Raw genomic sequence first — 15,821 nt, 5'->3', positions numbered from 1 at the left:
TACGGTGTACAATTCCTTCTTCTTGTAATTCTTGTAAGTTAATTTACATATAACAGTTTACTTTATTTTGGTGCACTGGAATTTTTCTTGTAGAATTTTTCTAGTTATATTTTCTTATAACTTCTAGATCTTTTCATGACATGGGACTGGGCAACCTACTTTCATGACTATGGACAAGAAAATAGTAAGTATTGAAGGGTAAACCCACAAGTTGCTGTAGTTCTGCTTGAAAAGTAAGTGGAACATAAAAGTAATCAAAGTTAATTTTAAATGTCACTATTATACTGCTTTATTATAAATTGTTAGTCTTTCCAATAATTATTATGCATGTTTTGATTTTAAAAAGGAAAATGAAAACATATAGCCACCTTAAAAGTTGTATGTTTAGTTACCTAGTCATATGTTGCCCTTAAGATACCTGATACTATTGATGAAAGTTGTATGTTTAGTTACCTAGTCATATGTTGTCCTTAAGAAACCTGATACTATTGATGAAAGTTGTATGTTTAGTTACCTAGTCATATGTTGCCCTTAAGATACCTGATACTATTGATGAAAGTTGTATGTTTAGTTACCTAGTCATATGTTGCCCTTAAGATACCTGATACTATTGATGAAAGTTGTATGTTTAGTTACCTAGTCATATGTTGCCCTTAAGATACCTGATACTATTGATGAAAGTTGTATGTTTAGTTACCTAGTCATATGTTGCCCTTAAGATACCTGATACTATTGATGTCTTACTCCAAGACGTGTCCTGCAAGATGTCAAGTTTCATTTTTAAATTAAAAGTTAAGTCTTATTTAGTTTCTCAACTAGCCTTTAACAGGTGTAAATACAAATTTAGAAAGAATGAAGGTAAGATGATAAATAGTTGTAGACTCTGAATAAAGTAATGTTTTATTTTTTCTTTCTTTAATGTTAGTTTATTTTTAGTATTGGTTAAATTGTTTGATATATATTTGTTTATGAGGATTATTTTGCATTGTTATCTTAAGATATGTGTTTAGAACAAAACTAAACCTCCTAAACTAGCTGAATCTTGTGTTTGGGATTATAGCAAAAACTTTGCTTGCATTGAGGGTACCATGACAGATGAATCAATACCTTCTAATCATAATAAGTAAGGTGATATGTTAGATGTACATAATATTCATTTCTTGTTTAATTTTTATTTGAACTATATAGGTATTTTGTTTTGATCAGAAGTTGGAAACAGTTGTAGATTTTATTACCAAAAAGTTTCTCTCTGTAGATTTTTTTTATCATAGTAATATATTAAACATAACCTGAGAATTCTCTGTATTAATACCATAATTATTAATGAATCAGTTTTAATTGTCCAGAGTTTAATAATAGTTGAATGTCTGTTGTGTAGTCAGTTAATCATACATGCATACAATTTGCACATATTCACAAGATAATAGGTTCCAATGCTTCAAATTAAATAAACATTCTCAGATTTTCATCTCCACGTGTAATGTGAGAGTAATAAAACATTGAATACAAAGTAGATAAATATTATTAATATATTATTTTTCTAAGATAGATAGAAATAAAATCTTAAATTTATGGTATAATGTTTATAACTAAAATTCTATATTACATTTTGAAGTTAATGATCATGAACGTGCAAGTTAATTTAGCCATAATTAGTTTCATTTAATAGAAAACCATTTAAATTCAGAATGTTTGTTTATTCATATATTTAACAGTGCTTACCACAAATTTGCACAATAATTAATACTTTCTTGCATATAAATATGATAGTTTTTTTATGATAACTAGGTGTCTGGGCTTTTTATAATGAAAGAACACCTCATATCTGTTAAAGCATGTCTTGTTAGTTGGCATAACTAAGAATATAGGTACTTGTAGGAATATCATGAAGTATATACTTTGTATAGGTTGATCTGTAAGTAGTTTTGAAAATTTTATATTTAAGGCTGTTCTATGTGTAAGCTTCTTTATAATAGAAGTTATAAATGGTTTTAACTATCAGCTTTGAGTTGTACTTATGAGATAAAATTCATGTTTTTTGTTTATGTGTTGAAATATCCTAAAGTCATTGAATCAAAGTAATTTTTCAGAAATATGTAAATCATATAAGTGTTTGAGTAATTTTGCACAGTAATTATATACGTTTAGAAGTTACACTGTCCACAAAAGTTTCTCCACTACAATAAAAATACAACTGTTCATGAGTAGTTTGTTGATCCTGATTCTAAAAATTTTCCCCACTACTTATTCCCGTAACTAAGGACATTTTGGACACTGCTTACCCCGTTGCTAGGGACATTTCCGACACTTCTTACTTTCGTTGCTAGGGTCATTTCCCCCACTGAATACATCCCATTGCTTAGGACATTTCCCCCACTGCTTACCTCAGTTGTCAAAATCATTAAACCTACTGCTTACCTCTGTTGTTAGGGATATTTCGGACACTACTTACTCCCGTTGCTGGGGACATTTCCCCCACTACTTACCCCCCGTTAAAAGGAACATTTCCTTCACTGTGTACCCCTGTTGCTAAGGAAATTTTAGACACTGCTTCCCCCGTTTCTAGAGACATTTCCCTCACTGTTTACATCTGTTACTTGGGAAATTTTCCCCACTGCTTACCCACGTAGCTAGGACCATTTTGGACAGTGCTTACCCCCGTTGCTAGGGACAATTCACCCAGTGCTTACCCCCGATGCTAGGGACATTTCCCTTACTGTTTACCACGCATTGCTAGGGACATTTCCCCCATTGTTTGCCTTTGTTGCTAGGGACATTTCATAGTGAGTACATCCCGTTGCTAGGAAAATTTTCCATACTGCTTACCCCCGTTGCGAAGGACATTTCCCCCACTGCTTACCCCTGTTGCTAGGGACATTTCAGACACTGCTTACCCCTGTTGCTAGGGACATTTGCCTCACTGTATAAATCCCGTTGCTAAGGGCATTTCTTTCACTGGTTACCTCAGTTGACAAGTACATTAAACCCACTGCTTACCTCCCATGTTAGGGATATTTACCACTGCTTACTTTCCGTTGCTAGGGGCATTTCTTCCACTGTTTACCCCATTGCTAGGGAAATTTTAGACACTGCTTACCCCCATTGCTAGGGACATTTCCCACACTGTTTACACCCGTTGGTAAAGACATTTACCCCACTGCTTACTCTATTTGCTAGGGACATTTCCGACATTACTTATCCCCGTTGCTCGGTTCATTTCCCCAACTGTTTACCCCAGTTCCTAGGGACATTTCCGACACTACCTACTCCCCGTTTTTAAAGACATTTCCAACTCTCTTTACACCCGTTGATAAGATGATTTCCCCATTGCTTATCACCGTTGCTAGTGACTTTTCGGACACTACTTGCCACCGTTTCTAGGGACATTTCCCCTACTGTTTACCCCCGTTGCTTGGGATATTTTTCCCTCTGCTTTCCCCCTTTGCTAGTGACATTTCGCCCTCTGCTTACCTCACGTTGTTTGTGTCATTTCACCCAAAGCTTACCCATGTTGCTAGGGTCATTTCCCCCACTGCTTACCCCACGTTGCTTGTGTCATTTCACCTAATGCTTTTCCTTGTTGATAGGGACATTTCCCCACTGCTTGCCCCGTTGCAAGGGACATTTCCCTCTGTGTTTACCTCCGTTGCTAAGTACATTTCCCCACTGAGTGACACTGATGCTAGGGACATTTCGGACACTGCTTTCCCCCTATTGCTAGGGACATTTCCCCCACTGCTTACTCCCCGTTTGTAGAAACATTTCCTCCACTGTTTACCGTCTTTGCTTCGGAAATTTTCCGTACTGCTTACCCATATTGTTCAGAAGATTTCCCCAACTGCTTACACCCTTTGCTAGGGACAATTCACCCAGCTTACCCTCGTTGCTAGGGGCATTTCCCACACTGTTTACACCCGATGATACGGAAATTTACCCCACTGCTTACCCCCGTTGCTAGGGACATTTCCGACACAACTTACCCCCATTCCTTGGGACATTTCCCCAACTGCTTACCCCGGTGGTTAGGGACATTTTCCCCACTGAATACACCCCATTTATAAGAACATTTCCCATTTGTTTATCACCGTTGCTAGGGACATTTCCTCTACTGTTTACCCTCATTGTTAGGGGCATTTCACCCAATGCTTACCCCTGTTCCTAGGGACATTTACGCCACTGCTTACCTCACGTTGTTTGTGTCATTTCACCCAATGCTTACCCATGTTGCTAGGGTCATTTCCCCCACTGCTTACCCCACGTTGCTTGTGTTATTTCACCTAATGCTTTTCCTTGTTGATAGGGACATTTCCCCCACTGCTTACCCCCGTTGCAAGGGACATTTCCCTCTGTGTTTACCTCCGTTGCTAAGTACATTTCCCCACTGACTGACACTGATGCTAGGGACATTTCGGACACTGCTTTCCCCCATTGCTAGGGACATTTCCCCAACTGCTTACTCCCCGTTTATAGAAACATTTCCTCCACTGTTTACCCTCTTTGCTTCGGCAATTTTCCGTACTGCTTACCCCATTGCTCAGAATATTTCCCCAACTGCTTACACCCATTGCTAGGGACATTTCGGACACTGCTTACCCCAGTGGCTAGGAACAATTCACCCAATGCTTACCCCGTTAATAAGAACATTTCGGACACTGCTTTCTTAATGGTGAAAATGGTAAGACAAAATATAAATTTTGGCAGGTATTAGTCATCTTCAGATAATAGTTTTTTTTTTTTTTTAACAGAGTGTTTGGCCTTTGGGATGGGTTGCCTTCAAATGTGGTGGATACTGTAAATTTAAGAAAGTTTTAAGGGAGAAATTTCATAATATTAATATAAAGGCTAGCTTTGTGGGATTTGTTTTTTTAAAGTTTAGTTTAGTTGATGGGACAACCCTGATGGACCAACAAACCCACTGTTCTTGAATGTTGTCACAACTGTTAAATAAAAATATTGTTTGCAACTCTGAGGTATTACTTTGACAACTATTTCATAAATTAATGTACTTCTAAAAATGTTATAATGCAAAATTACACCATTCATCACTTTATATTCTTCTTCAGTTCATTATGGTACAGTTACAGAATTTCTAATTTGTTCATGCTACACACAAAAACTTCATATCAATCATATCTATGATTACAAATTAATATTCATCAAACAAATGGTACAGGAAACATTAAGGGAGCTGCACAATGAGACAAAACTGTTTGACAACATTAGTAGAGCTTCATAATGGGAACTGTTTGACTTTTGCATGTTATTAATTTTGAAAAATGCATGTGATTCTGGTAATCAAAATTCTGTGACACAATTGGAGTTAAGGAGTCTGAAAATATTTTTAAAAGGCTGATGAACTAGTACAAAACTGCAAAAGATAAACAGACTTGTACCAAATCATTTATTAGTAAATACATGAGGCAGACTAGGGGGACATAAGTAAGGAAGATCCATTAAAAAAAAACATTTCAGAAAGCCTAATGTCCTCGCAAAAGATAAAACCAGTCATTCAGAAAAAAACTGATATGCAGAAAAAAAATACATTAATATACATAATAAGATGTACAATCATCATTATTAGAATGCATCTTTTAATAATAAATGTTCAGCCATATCATCCAGGTCAGTAATTCCAAATATACAATGTAACAAGTAACGACAAGTTTTTAAATTTCCCAATATAATTAATGTTTTTTTTTATTATTTAAAAAAAAAAATGAAAATGCTGCAAAAATGTTTTGTACCAAAAAGAAATAAAGCAGATACTTGCAACTAAAATAACTTGTAATTTCATCAGTAAGCACATTTGTAGCTAGTGAAAACTTTGTGGGTCTACTAAACTATGTTCACTACATTTAATGCAAATTTAACATTTCATTACTGATAAATGGTCTATGTGATGAATCATTAAACTAACAACAATTTCCTTCTTCATACATCATAAATGCACAAGATCTGTTCTATGTATATCTCAAATTAATACAGATCTTGGAATAGATCAGTTCCTCAGGTAAAGTAAAACTATACAAGAAAATGTATGAATACTTACTATCATGAATGTATCGAGTTATTTCTTCATGCTGTGGCGTTATGTTTTCTTGATTGCTCTTTTGAATGTGAGATCTCCTGCCATTCACTTGTTGGAAATCTGGCTTAGGAGAGCTGCAAACATGAATTATAAAATAATACAATATGATTAAAATACTGTATCTACGGGGTTTAAATATTAAAATGTTACAAATATCAAAGTAAGAACTTTGACCTTACATACATACCTTATCAGATCTTACAGGAACCAATACAACACTTATATCATTATAAAATAATTTAAGATACATAATTAGAAACTGTCAGGCATAACAAAAAATTATTTTCAAATTAAGAAAACATCTCATCACTATTAATCTTCTAATGATGTTACTCAAACAGAAAGTAATGTACCAAGTGACAAACACCACAAAGATTGATAACAAGATACTGAATTAAACATTTTAAACCAACAATTATTACCTTTGTGACAAATTGATAAGACATCGCATCCATATAACAACACTAATAATAAAATTAAAAACTGTTGAAAGTATGTTTAGTACTATGACTTGTTAAACATTTGAGTTTATATAGAGTTGAATAAGTAAGAACTTTTACTGATACATTTTAACAGACCTACTAAGGAGTGTTAGAAAAATAGTGAAATATGTTAAGTTTTCAGAAAATGTAATCAATATTTTAGTAATATAAGGGACAGTTATTCGAAGCTTCATTGATGTTTTTAGTTCTGTGTATTATTTGGAATTAAGCACAAAGCTACACACTTGGCTGTCGGTACTCTGACCACCACAGGTATCAAAACCTGGTTTCTAGCAGTGCGAGTCTAAAGATATAACCACTGTGCCATGGATGTGACTGTTCTGTATAAACAGATCTTGTGTACATGTAATGGCATATTTCTTTGTAATCATGACATACTTTCAAACAGGACAAACTCTAGTCATGCTCATAGCATGATTTAAGTGCTCCTTTCCTTTAGCCAGACCACCACAATCAAACATGGTGGCTAGTCTATCTAGATTCTAGACTTAAATGACAAGTTGATGAGTTGAAATTATCGTCATGTTTTGATGATTCTACAAACAAAATTAAGTATTAATTAAAATGAAATAACATAATGCTTCCAAGTATTTTGGAGAAACAAATCATTTAAAGTTCACATCTTTTCCGTCATCCAGATAAAATGTAACATCCTTAATAAAAGTTAACAGACAATTAAAGCATGATTTTTCTTCCATGAATCCATGTTGGATTTCATTTATGATATATTTCACTAAATCATTTTGTAAAGCTTCTTTCATTTGACTCTCTACAATCTATTCCTATAAAGAAATAAAATTAAATGGTTTATAACTTACAATGCAACCATTACAACTCCTTTAGACTCTTTTTCTATGGCTAGTTCAAAGTGCATATGTAGTGATCTTTTGCAGTGTTAGGTTCAAATTTAAATAACTTACTTTATTATCAATATATATAAATAACCTTTACATCGAAATATACATTAGAGCCCTGTTACAACATGATTCATAGGGTCCATACTCCAAGAATGCATTATAGGTGAAATCATATGTTATATATTTTAATGAAGTATTATTCAAAGCACCAAGGCAATTTCATTGGATAAGCTTCTCAATTAGTCACAAAGCTGCCATCTCACTGACTGGTTCTAAGTCTAATTATATGTTTTATTATCAAAAAACTGCTATTAAAGAACAGTGAAAGCATAACTGATAATGCAGTGGTTAATAAAGAATAGTTTTCTGAATATTAAACACTTTGCTTATTTAAATTCATATTCTCAGAAGAAGTGTCATCTAAAATGAGAAATTTGATAAAAAGTTTCATTTTATGGAACTGCTCATTGGGTGGCAATGAGTAATATCTGTCAGAAGTTTGTCATTCGGGGAGCACTTGTGCATCAACAATGTTCAACATCACAACAACAACAAAAAAGGATCAGAAATATAATCTGAAAGGATAAATTTAAATAAAAATGTTTGGGTTCATATTAATGTTTTTAATTACACTTTCAAAACAAGCTCACCAGCACTAGACTATTTAATTCCATATTCAAGCTTTTCACGACAAAGGTATCTCTGGTTCTTTAAAAATAGTCAGCTTTTACAGTTCTGATAATTTTAAATTTCTTGATAATTACTGGGCTATCACTACAGTATCACATGCTTAAGAATGTTTGACACTTTCACATACCTTGGTAAATTGTATCCCACAATTCTACCTGCTAGTCTTCTTATAATAGATCCTACATACATACTCTAGAGTATTTATACATAAAGATAATATTCGAGCAACTTGGTTCACCCATTCTATCTTTAAACATAAAAGAACTTATTCTGACAGTGGGTTTTACGATGACTCAAAGTCCTACTTGTGAATAAATTATGCAAGATTTCAGTTGTTTGTTGATTTCTGAGTCATGCTTACTCATTAATGGTAGTGTTAAGTATTTTTAGTTCATTTTACACCTCTTGTTTGAGGATGGAAGCTTTTCAATGTACTAGTTGATTATGCTGGTGGTCATTTTCATTGGAAAATCACTCTTTAGTACTTGTATGTTAACTGACTCTGTGTACCAAAATTATTATAAGATTTTCTTTGAGCTTCTTTCACTGGAGTTGAAATATAAACTAAAAAAGTAGATTTATAGTATGTTCCACTTCCAAACTTTTTACTTTTTTTTTAATGACCACAGTGTCCAGAAATGACTAAGCAAGTTTTTTCATTTTTCCACAGTGAATTTAATATTTTCATGCTATTTATTTAAATAATGAAGAAACTTATCCACTTGTTTCTTCATTCTTAAATACAGTAAATGCATCATCCACTTATCTTTTACATACTAATGAGTTAAATCCATGAGAATATTTTTGTAAAGTGATCTTTTCAAGGTAACAAATAAACACATATGTTAGTACAGTACTGCCTCATAATAATGGAATCAAATATAATTTGTCTCCCCAAAATTTAGTATCACTTGCTGATTAGCTCTTTTATACATGGCTTCAGTGGCTAAAGTCATTACATTGTGTCACAAAATAAGGGGGGAGTAAATCAAGTTCAAAGCCCAGAGATGAGAATATAAAGTTGAGATATGAACTTGATATTGGGATGTCAGGAATTAAGGTAAGAAACAAGTTTAGAAATGTGACTTGACTGTTGAAATAGCAAGAAGGTGTCAATGATACAACATTTGCAAATAACAAGTTTCAAGTCACATGGACCTTTTTCTAACCACTTGCATTCATAGTAGCATAGAAAACTACTGACTATCACTGGACTCAATGGGGATTCCATCCATCTGGTCAAAAATGACAGCATAAAAAAGAAAATGGTTTAACTTTGTGGGAAAGGTAAAAAGTTCCAAGAACTCTTTATACTGAAAGATACTGCTCAATGTCAGAAGGAGGTAGAGATGTTAATGAACATATTCAGGGTAGTGTAAGCAGATTAAAGTACCAGACTTTTAAAGTAAATAATTGAACATGATTGTGCTCTGTTTTACAAATATCAGAAAGTTTGTATTCATATTTCATCTGATATCATTGTACCTTATTTTATCTTATCAATCTTTTATATCTATTTTTTCTTTGTGAATAAACAGTTATTTTGTTCAATTGATAGCTTTAGTATTCTGTTGAATCTATGCTCATTTAGTACAAGTGCCTTATTGATAAGATGGTTTTAATGAGGCAGAACTTTATAGGGACAAAACTGCATCCCACACAGTTTACCAAATACTTCTTTAGGTAAACCATCAAAACCACCTTCATTATTATGATAATTTAAGTTTTATTCTTAATATTATCAACAAACTCCAAACTATCTTTCAACATATAATTATTGAACAGAAATTCTTTTAAACCATTGCATAAGAAGTTTGCTTGTTCATAATTATCCAATAATAAGGTATGATAGGTCTCACTGGCACTTTTTTCAAATAAATACCTACTTAGTTTTGTTACTGTAGATGCAGTTGGATCTTTATCTGCTATACAATAATATAGTGGTACAAGTTATAATTTCAAGAACCTTACTGCTGTAATATTATTTAAAATTACTTTCCTCTTTCCTTTATCAGGCATGGTGATCACAATATCCTTTGTTTTACTTATTGCCCTTAATATTCCAAGGTTATGGGTTAAAATTATAAATGCATAAACCATTCAAACCTATACCAAAAATGTGTGTTCATACATTGTCAAAAGTAAATTGTGCTGAACTGATGGATTAATCACACAGTCTTTAAGGTCCTTTAAAAAATGAACAACTCAAATCCAAGTTGATAATTACAAAACTCAAAGAGAAAATCTTAATCCCTAAGACAATACCTTTAACACACTTAATTGTTAATTTCACCATCATCAATTAGTTGTTTCTTGTAAAATCATTTTAATCTCCTAGTTTATTTTTCACCAAATCTTTATCTTTTCTATAGTTTTTAAATTTTTCATACTAATCTATCAATCTAAATTTCTTAAACTTAAGGAATTTATCCAATTAGGGTTTACCCTCCTTCTTATCATTTTATTTGTTTCAAGAATATTGCTATCTAGCATTAAAGCAATCTATTTCAAAAATTTCTCTTATCTGTCCCAAATCACCTTTTAACTCATTATCTCACTTCACTAATAATAAATCTTATAAATTGGATTTCTGAAAATCAAGAATTAAAAAAATAAAAAAATTTCTCTGGTTGGCTCACTGACCATTTGGTACAAATTATAGTCTTCCATTTCAACTTGAACCATGAATTCATTCACTTTTTCAAATACTCCTAACACTCAAATAATAGCACCCAAGCTTATTCTTGAAATTACTTCATCTATGAATATGAGATATATCTTGTGCTACTAAGCCTACTACTTCTCATCTCCTAGTTGCACTAGCTATTCTATTAATTTGTTTATTCCCAATTACCCAAATTCATTCATCACTAAGCAAGTTAAGTTTAAATACTTTCAATTAACACAATTAGACCTCCAAATATCCTATTACCTATCCTACTTACATGGAATTCAACTAGCATGTAATTCACTCTATGTAATACAGCCTATGTATGTCCAGTAGTTTAGTTTCACAACCTAATTTTGAATTTAAGCTACAATCATCTCATACTACAAAATGTTACACTGAGGAAGAGTGAAAGAAACTACTGTTAATTTCTAACCACCATTTATAAAAATTAAATTAAACTTCTTTATCAGGTTTCAAAAATAAATTTTAAACTTAATCAATTAATGTTGTTTATGCATGGTTTCAAATGTTACTTGCTTATTACAAATAATCTTGGATAAAACTAAAATTTAAACCCCAAACAGAAGCTAAGAATGTATCATGTATCACGATAATGAAGACTGAAGAGGCTTCATTATGCCTCGATATCGCACGATAAGCCAAAGCTTATGTACTTCATATATATACACTAATATAGGTAGGCCTAGGCTTGTAACTTATAATACTGTCATTAGACTATGATAACTTATACTACACTAACACCACAGATGGATTTGTAAAACTACATTTTAAAAATAATAAAACTGTTTGCACCACCTCATATCAGTTGGGCCGTTGATGTCTCCGTAGCGTTTGCTTGCACAATGAATATCTCTCGGACTTTCAAGACTATCCACCTTTTGAGTATACCCTGTGTAAGTCAACATATCAAGATATTATTGTTAATATTAATGAATTTGATGATTAATTAACAAATAATATACATACGTGTTTCAAACACTTTAGAATCTCATTCGAAAGCTAGATCACAGATGTCTAACTTACCCCGCCTCGTCTTTCCTAAGAGTTTACTTGACCCTTTAGACAACGCATACATTCCTCTATTTCAATTCACAAACATACTAATTACTACAGTAAAGTGTATTCTGTCAACATAGAAATTACATAAACTACTCCCTCGCGCAATGATCCATGGGAATTATAGGTTATCATTTCAGAGTAGGACAACTACAATCTCTGTTCATATATGAAATAATAGGTTTTAGGTTCGTATTGCTATTAACTAATAAAATAATTTTACAAAATTATTTCACTATTGGTGACAGTTATTAAAACGATTCACCAAACTGAATTTTATTTTATCGCAAATGGGTACTTTGAAAAGTCAACATAATGATAATAAGTTTTAATCTATTTGTGGATTTTTCTTTTCTTCATCAAAACCAGTAATTTCGGTGAAATGAAAAAATAAAAGATTGTTTGTAATAAATCGAAAAGATACACAATCTGTATTGTGCCCATCAGTAGTATCGAAACCCAATTTTTAGCTTATAAGTTTTTAGATTTACCGTTGATTGCGCCACCGGAAGCGAAAAAGAAAGTTAGCATATTAGGTCATTTGTAAGCAAGCAAAGGACATTACATCAAAACCTATAAACTTTTAGTCGTTACATACTTAATATGCAAATTTAATAATTATTTACAATAAACAAGAATACACTAAGTAATTAAAACTCAGCTTAATAACAACGATTTATTCTCCTCAACGAAGGCAGCATTATAGTAAAGGGGAAGTGTGTGTGTGTCTGGGTGTTTTTTTATTATAGCAAAGCCATATCGGGCTATCTGCTGAGCCCACCGAAGGGAATCGAGTCCCTGATTTTAGCGTTGTAGATCCGAAGACTTGCCGCTATTACAGCGGAGAATAAAAGAGGAAATAAATATAAGTAATAAATTAAACTTTTCACCGAAACCGAGCAAACAAGCAATGTTCTAATAACCCTATAAGGCAATACTTGAAAATATGCTTTAACTATCGAATAATATCTTGTTGTAACGGCTTTTATTGTTAAGCAGGTCTCGGATTATTCTGTTTAAAAATTTCAAAAGATATATTGTATAAAACGTTTAATTTCCCAATTACAAGTTCTACAGCGTTATTACGCAACTACCCGAGATATCAGACCAAGATTGCGACTACGTTGGTTGATGAGTGATTTGTCGGTACATCACTGGCTTTGATGAAGCTATGATGACCCAAAGTCGGCTCATTATCGAGTAAATGAATACTGCGTAACTTACAGCATAGACAGTAATAAATATAGGGCTGATGTTGGCCAAAGGCAATTTGTACGTTTCTCCTGAGATGTTGATTAATCGTTGGCCCAATATAAGCATCGACTTCTTAACTTGGCTCAATGTTCTGGTAACACTGGTTAAAGAAATCAGAAAAGATACATACTCAAAGTACAAGCATATTAATTAATATAAGTTAAGGATTTTCTATATATAATGTTTTCTTCTTCCTCTCCTTGTAAGTCTTCTTTTACCAGTAGCAGAAGCAGAACGGTAAATCTGAAGGATTGTAATGCTAAAAATCAGGTTTAGATACTCATGGTCAGCACAACAGAGACAGCCCCTTTTGTAACTTTGTGCATAACTACAAACAATCAAAATTATTCTTCTCTTTATTATTAAAATCCTTTCATTTTACCAAACAAAGTACGTTAGTAAAACAATATAATAGGTACTTAGAAAATGACTGTCAGATATTGAGATGTGAGAAGTAATAAGGTCGTTAATTTAAATCGCCCAGCTGTTCTAGAGCATCATTTAGAATACAATTAATAAGTATTTATTAGTTTTTATAAAAGCCACTGTTCACTGCAAATACTTCAACACCTTTATTTAGGTGTATATTTATATATATAAATATATATGCTTTGATTGATTGATTGATTTAGTGTTTTATGGCACAAAGCAGCGAGGCTATCTGCGCCAGACATTCGGTAAAAATGTAAAAAAAATGGTTCTGGGTTATGTGTCATAGCAGCTATTATCAAAATGTAAAAGAATAAAAGTTTTAAAAGACACTCCGCAAAATCGTAATAATGAGTAGCCAAATGTCCAGTAAAAAGTTAAAGTCAAGTAAATGGAGTAAAATTTGTAAAAGTAAATGAAGGTAAAAACAAAACAGCAATTAAAACAGAAAATGGTGTAAAAACCAATGATGACATCCAGTCTTCAAAGTTGTAAAATATTTACTCTAGCAAAATGTTAATGATCATAACCCGCCAGGAAGACTAACAGGTAAGTTCAAGAACCACCGTCAATCACCTGAAGTTGGCCTTTCCAGTCCTGGTTCCGGGTTATGTGTCATAGCAGCTATTATCAAAATGTAAAAGAATAAAAGTTTTAAAAGACACTCCGCAAAATCGTAATAATGAGTAGCCAAATGTCCAGTAAAAAGATAAAGTCAAGTAAATGGAGTAAAATTTGTAAAAGTAATTGAAGATAAAAGCAAAACGGCAATTAAAACAGAAAATGGCGTAAAAACCAATGTTGACATCCATTGTCAACTACCTGTAGCAGAATGGTAATGATCATAACCCGCCAGGAAGACTAACAGGTAAGTATAAAAACCACCGTCAGTCACCTGAAGTTGGTCTTTCCAGTCCTGGTTCCGGGTTATGAGTCAATATGGCCTGTACTAAAAAGTTAAGTAGTAAAAGTGTGAAATGATATGCAGCAAAAGTATAATAACAACTCGCCAGGATGACTAACGAGTAGTTCAAACGGATAGTTCAAACAGGAGCGTTAGTCACCTGAAGTTGGCCTTTCCAGTCCTGGTGTCGAGTTATTTAATGTTCTGGCCATTGTCCAATGTCAAATTGAAGGAGAGAGATTAAAACTGTAAAAAAGGAACCACAATTAAAAAGGTGTAATGAATAAATATGCAACACTTAAATGAGATTAAAAGGTTAATGGCCATTAAAAATTAAAAACATTATCAAGGTGGACAGAGTCACCATCACCAATAACTCTGTCCAATGTTACAGATTGACCCTGGGAAAAAATATGTTTAAAATTTTGCCGTCGTTGAGAATTGTAACGATGGCAAGAAAGTAAAATGTGGCTGATAGTGATTTGAGTGTTACACAAACTACACATTGGTGCATCAGTTCCAGATAAAAGAAAATGATGAGTTAAAAAACTGTGATCAATGCGTAGCCTAGTGAGAACAACTTCCTCCTTCCGAGCTTTACGGAAGCTAGATGGCCAAAGTCCAATTTTGGGTTTGATTTGAAAAGTTTGTTGTCACGTTGCTCATTCCAAGTGGACTGCCAGCTGGCACGGAGCCGAGCCTTGAAGACAACACCATAGTCCATGTACGGAATAGGCATAGGAGTGATGGTGCTGAAGCAGACATATTTAGCTGCCATGTCTGCAAGCTCGTTCCCGCGAATACCAACATGGCCTGGTATCCAGAAAAACTGGATTGAAGTAGCTGCTAATGAGAAATGGGCCAGTCGGTTTCGAATATCAGCGAATAGGATGTGAGCTAACGTGTAGCGATTCCAAGGCAAGTATAGAACTAAGCGAATCAGTATAAATAGTGCAGTTGGAGTACTGCTCAGCTGCAATATGATCCAGGGCAAGAGAAATGGCATACAGTTCAGCAGTGAACACAGAAGCTGTAGAAGGGATTCTGTGCGCAACTACTGACCCATAGCAAACCATAGCAGAGCCCACTGAATTACCTGATTTGGAACCATCTGTATAAATAGGAACTGAATGATTGTTTGAAAGATATTCATTGAATAAAAGACGGTACTTCCAATCTGGAGTATCTGCCTTTTTTAGGTGACTGAAAGAAAGGTCACATTTGGGGGCTGTAATAAGCCATGGTGGGATGGGCCGACCTATGGAATCTGCAATGTTATCCAAGGACAGACCCAATTCATCCAATTGCTCCCGGATGCGAAGGCCAAACGGAGCAATGACAGATCGTC

At 33.6% G+C, this 15,821-nt stretch overlaps 1 protein-coding gene and 1 long non-coding RNA gene across 8 annotated transcripts in view; one reads left to right on the top strand and one right to left on the bottom strand.

Moving 5' to 3' along the window:
- The window catches only part of LOC143242944 (uncharacterized), a 32,345-nt gene extending 20,334 nt beyond the window's left edge, over positions 1-12,011 (bottom strand). For 2 of the 3 annotated variants that reach the window (XM_076486557.1, XM_076486558.1), the window contains exons 1-3: positions 11,854-12,011; positions 11,626-11,719; positions 6,050-6,162 (exon numbers count right to left, since the gene is read on the bottom strand). In XM_076486557.1, coding sequence (XP_076342672.1) covers positions 6,050-6,162; positions 11,626-11,719; positions 11,854-11,905 — 259 coding nt within the window. In that variant the 5' untranslated portion in view covers positions 11,906-12,011. Of the gene's footprint in view, positions 1-6,049; positions 6,163-8,265; positions 8,397-11,625; positions 11,720-11,853 lie in introns of those variants that run through there. The other variant, XM_076486559.1, reaches the window with a different exon arrangement.
- The window catches only part of LOC143242949 (uncharacterized), a 37,583-nt gene that overhangs the window by 11,133 nt on the left and 10,629 nt on the right, over positions 1-15,821 (top strand). For 3 of the 5 annotated variants that reach the window (XR_013023480.1, XR_013023478.1, XR_013023481.1), the window contains one exon: positions 128-776. This is a non-coding gene — a long non-coding RNA (uncharacterized LOC143242949). Of the gene's footprint in view, positions 1-127; positions 777-15,821 lie in introns of those variants that run through there. The other 2 variants (XR_013023479.1, XR_013023482.1) reach the window with 2 other exon arrangements.

The sequence above is a fragment of the Tachypleus tridentatus genome, unplaced genomic scaffold (assembly GCF_004210375.1).
Source record: "Tachypleus tridentatus isolate NWPU-2018 unplaced genomic scaffold, ASM421037v1 Hic_cluster_2, whole genome shotgun sequence".
NCBI classification, from domain to species: domain Eukaryota; kingdom Metazoa; phylum Arthropoda; class Merostomata; order Xiphosura; family Limulidae; genus Tachypleus; species Tachypleus tridentatus.
Note: the sequence above shows the minus strand (reverse complement) of the source record. Positions and strands in the feature narration are given on the sequence as shown.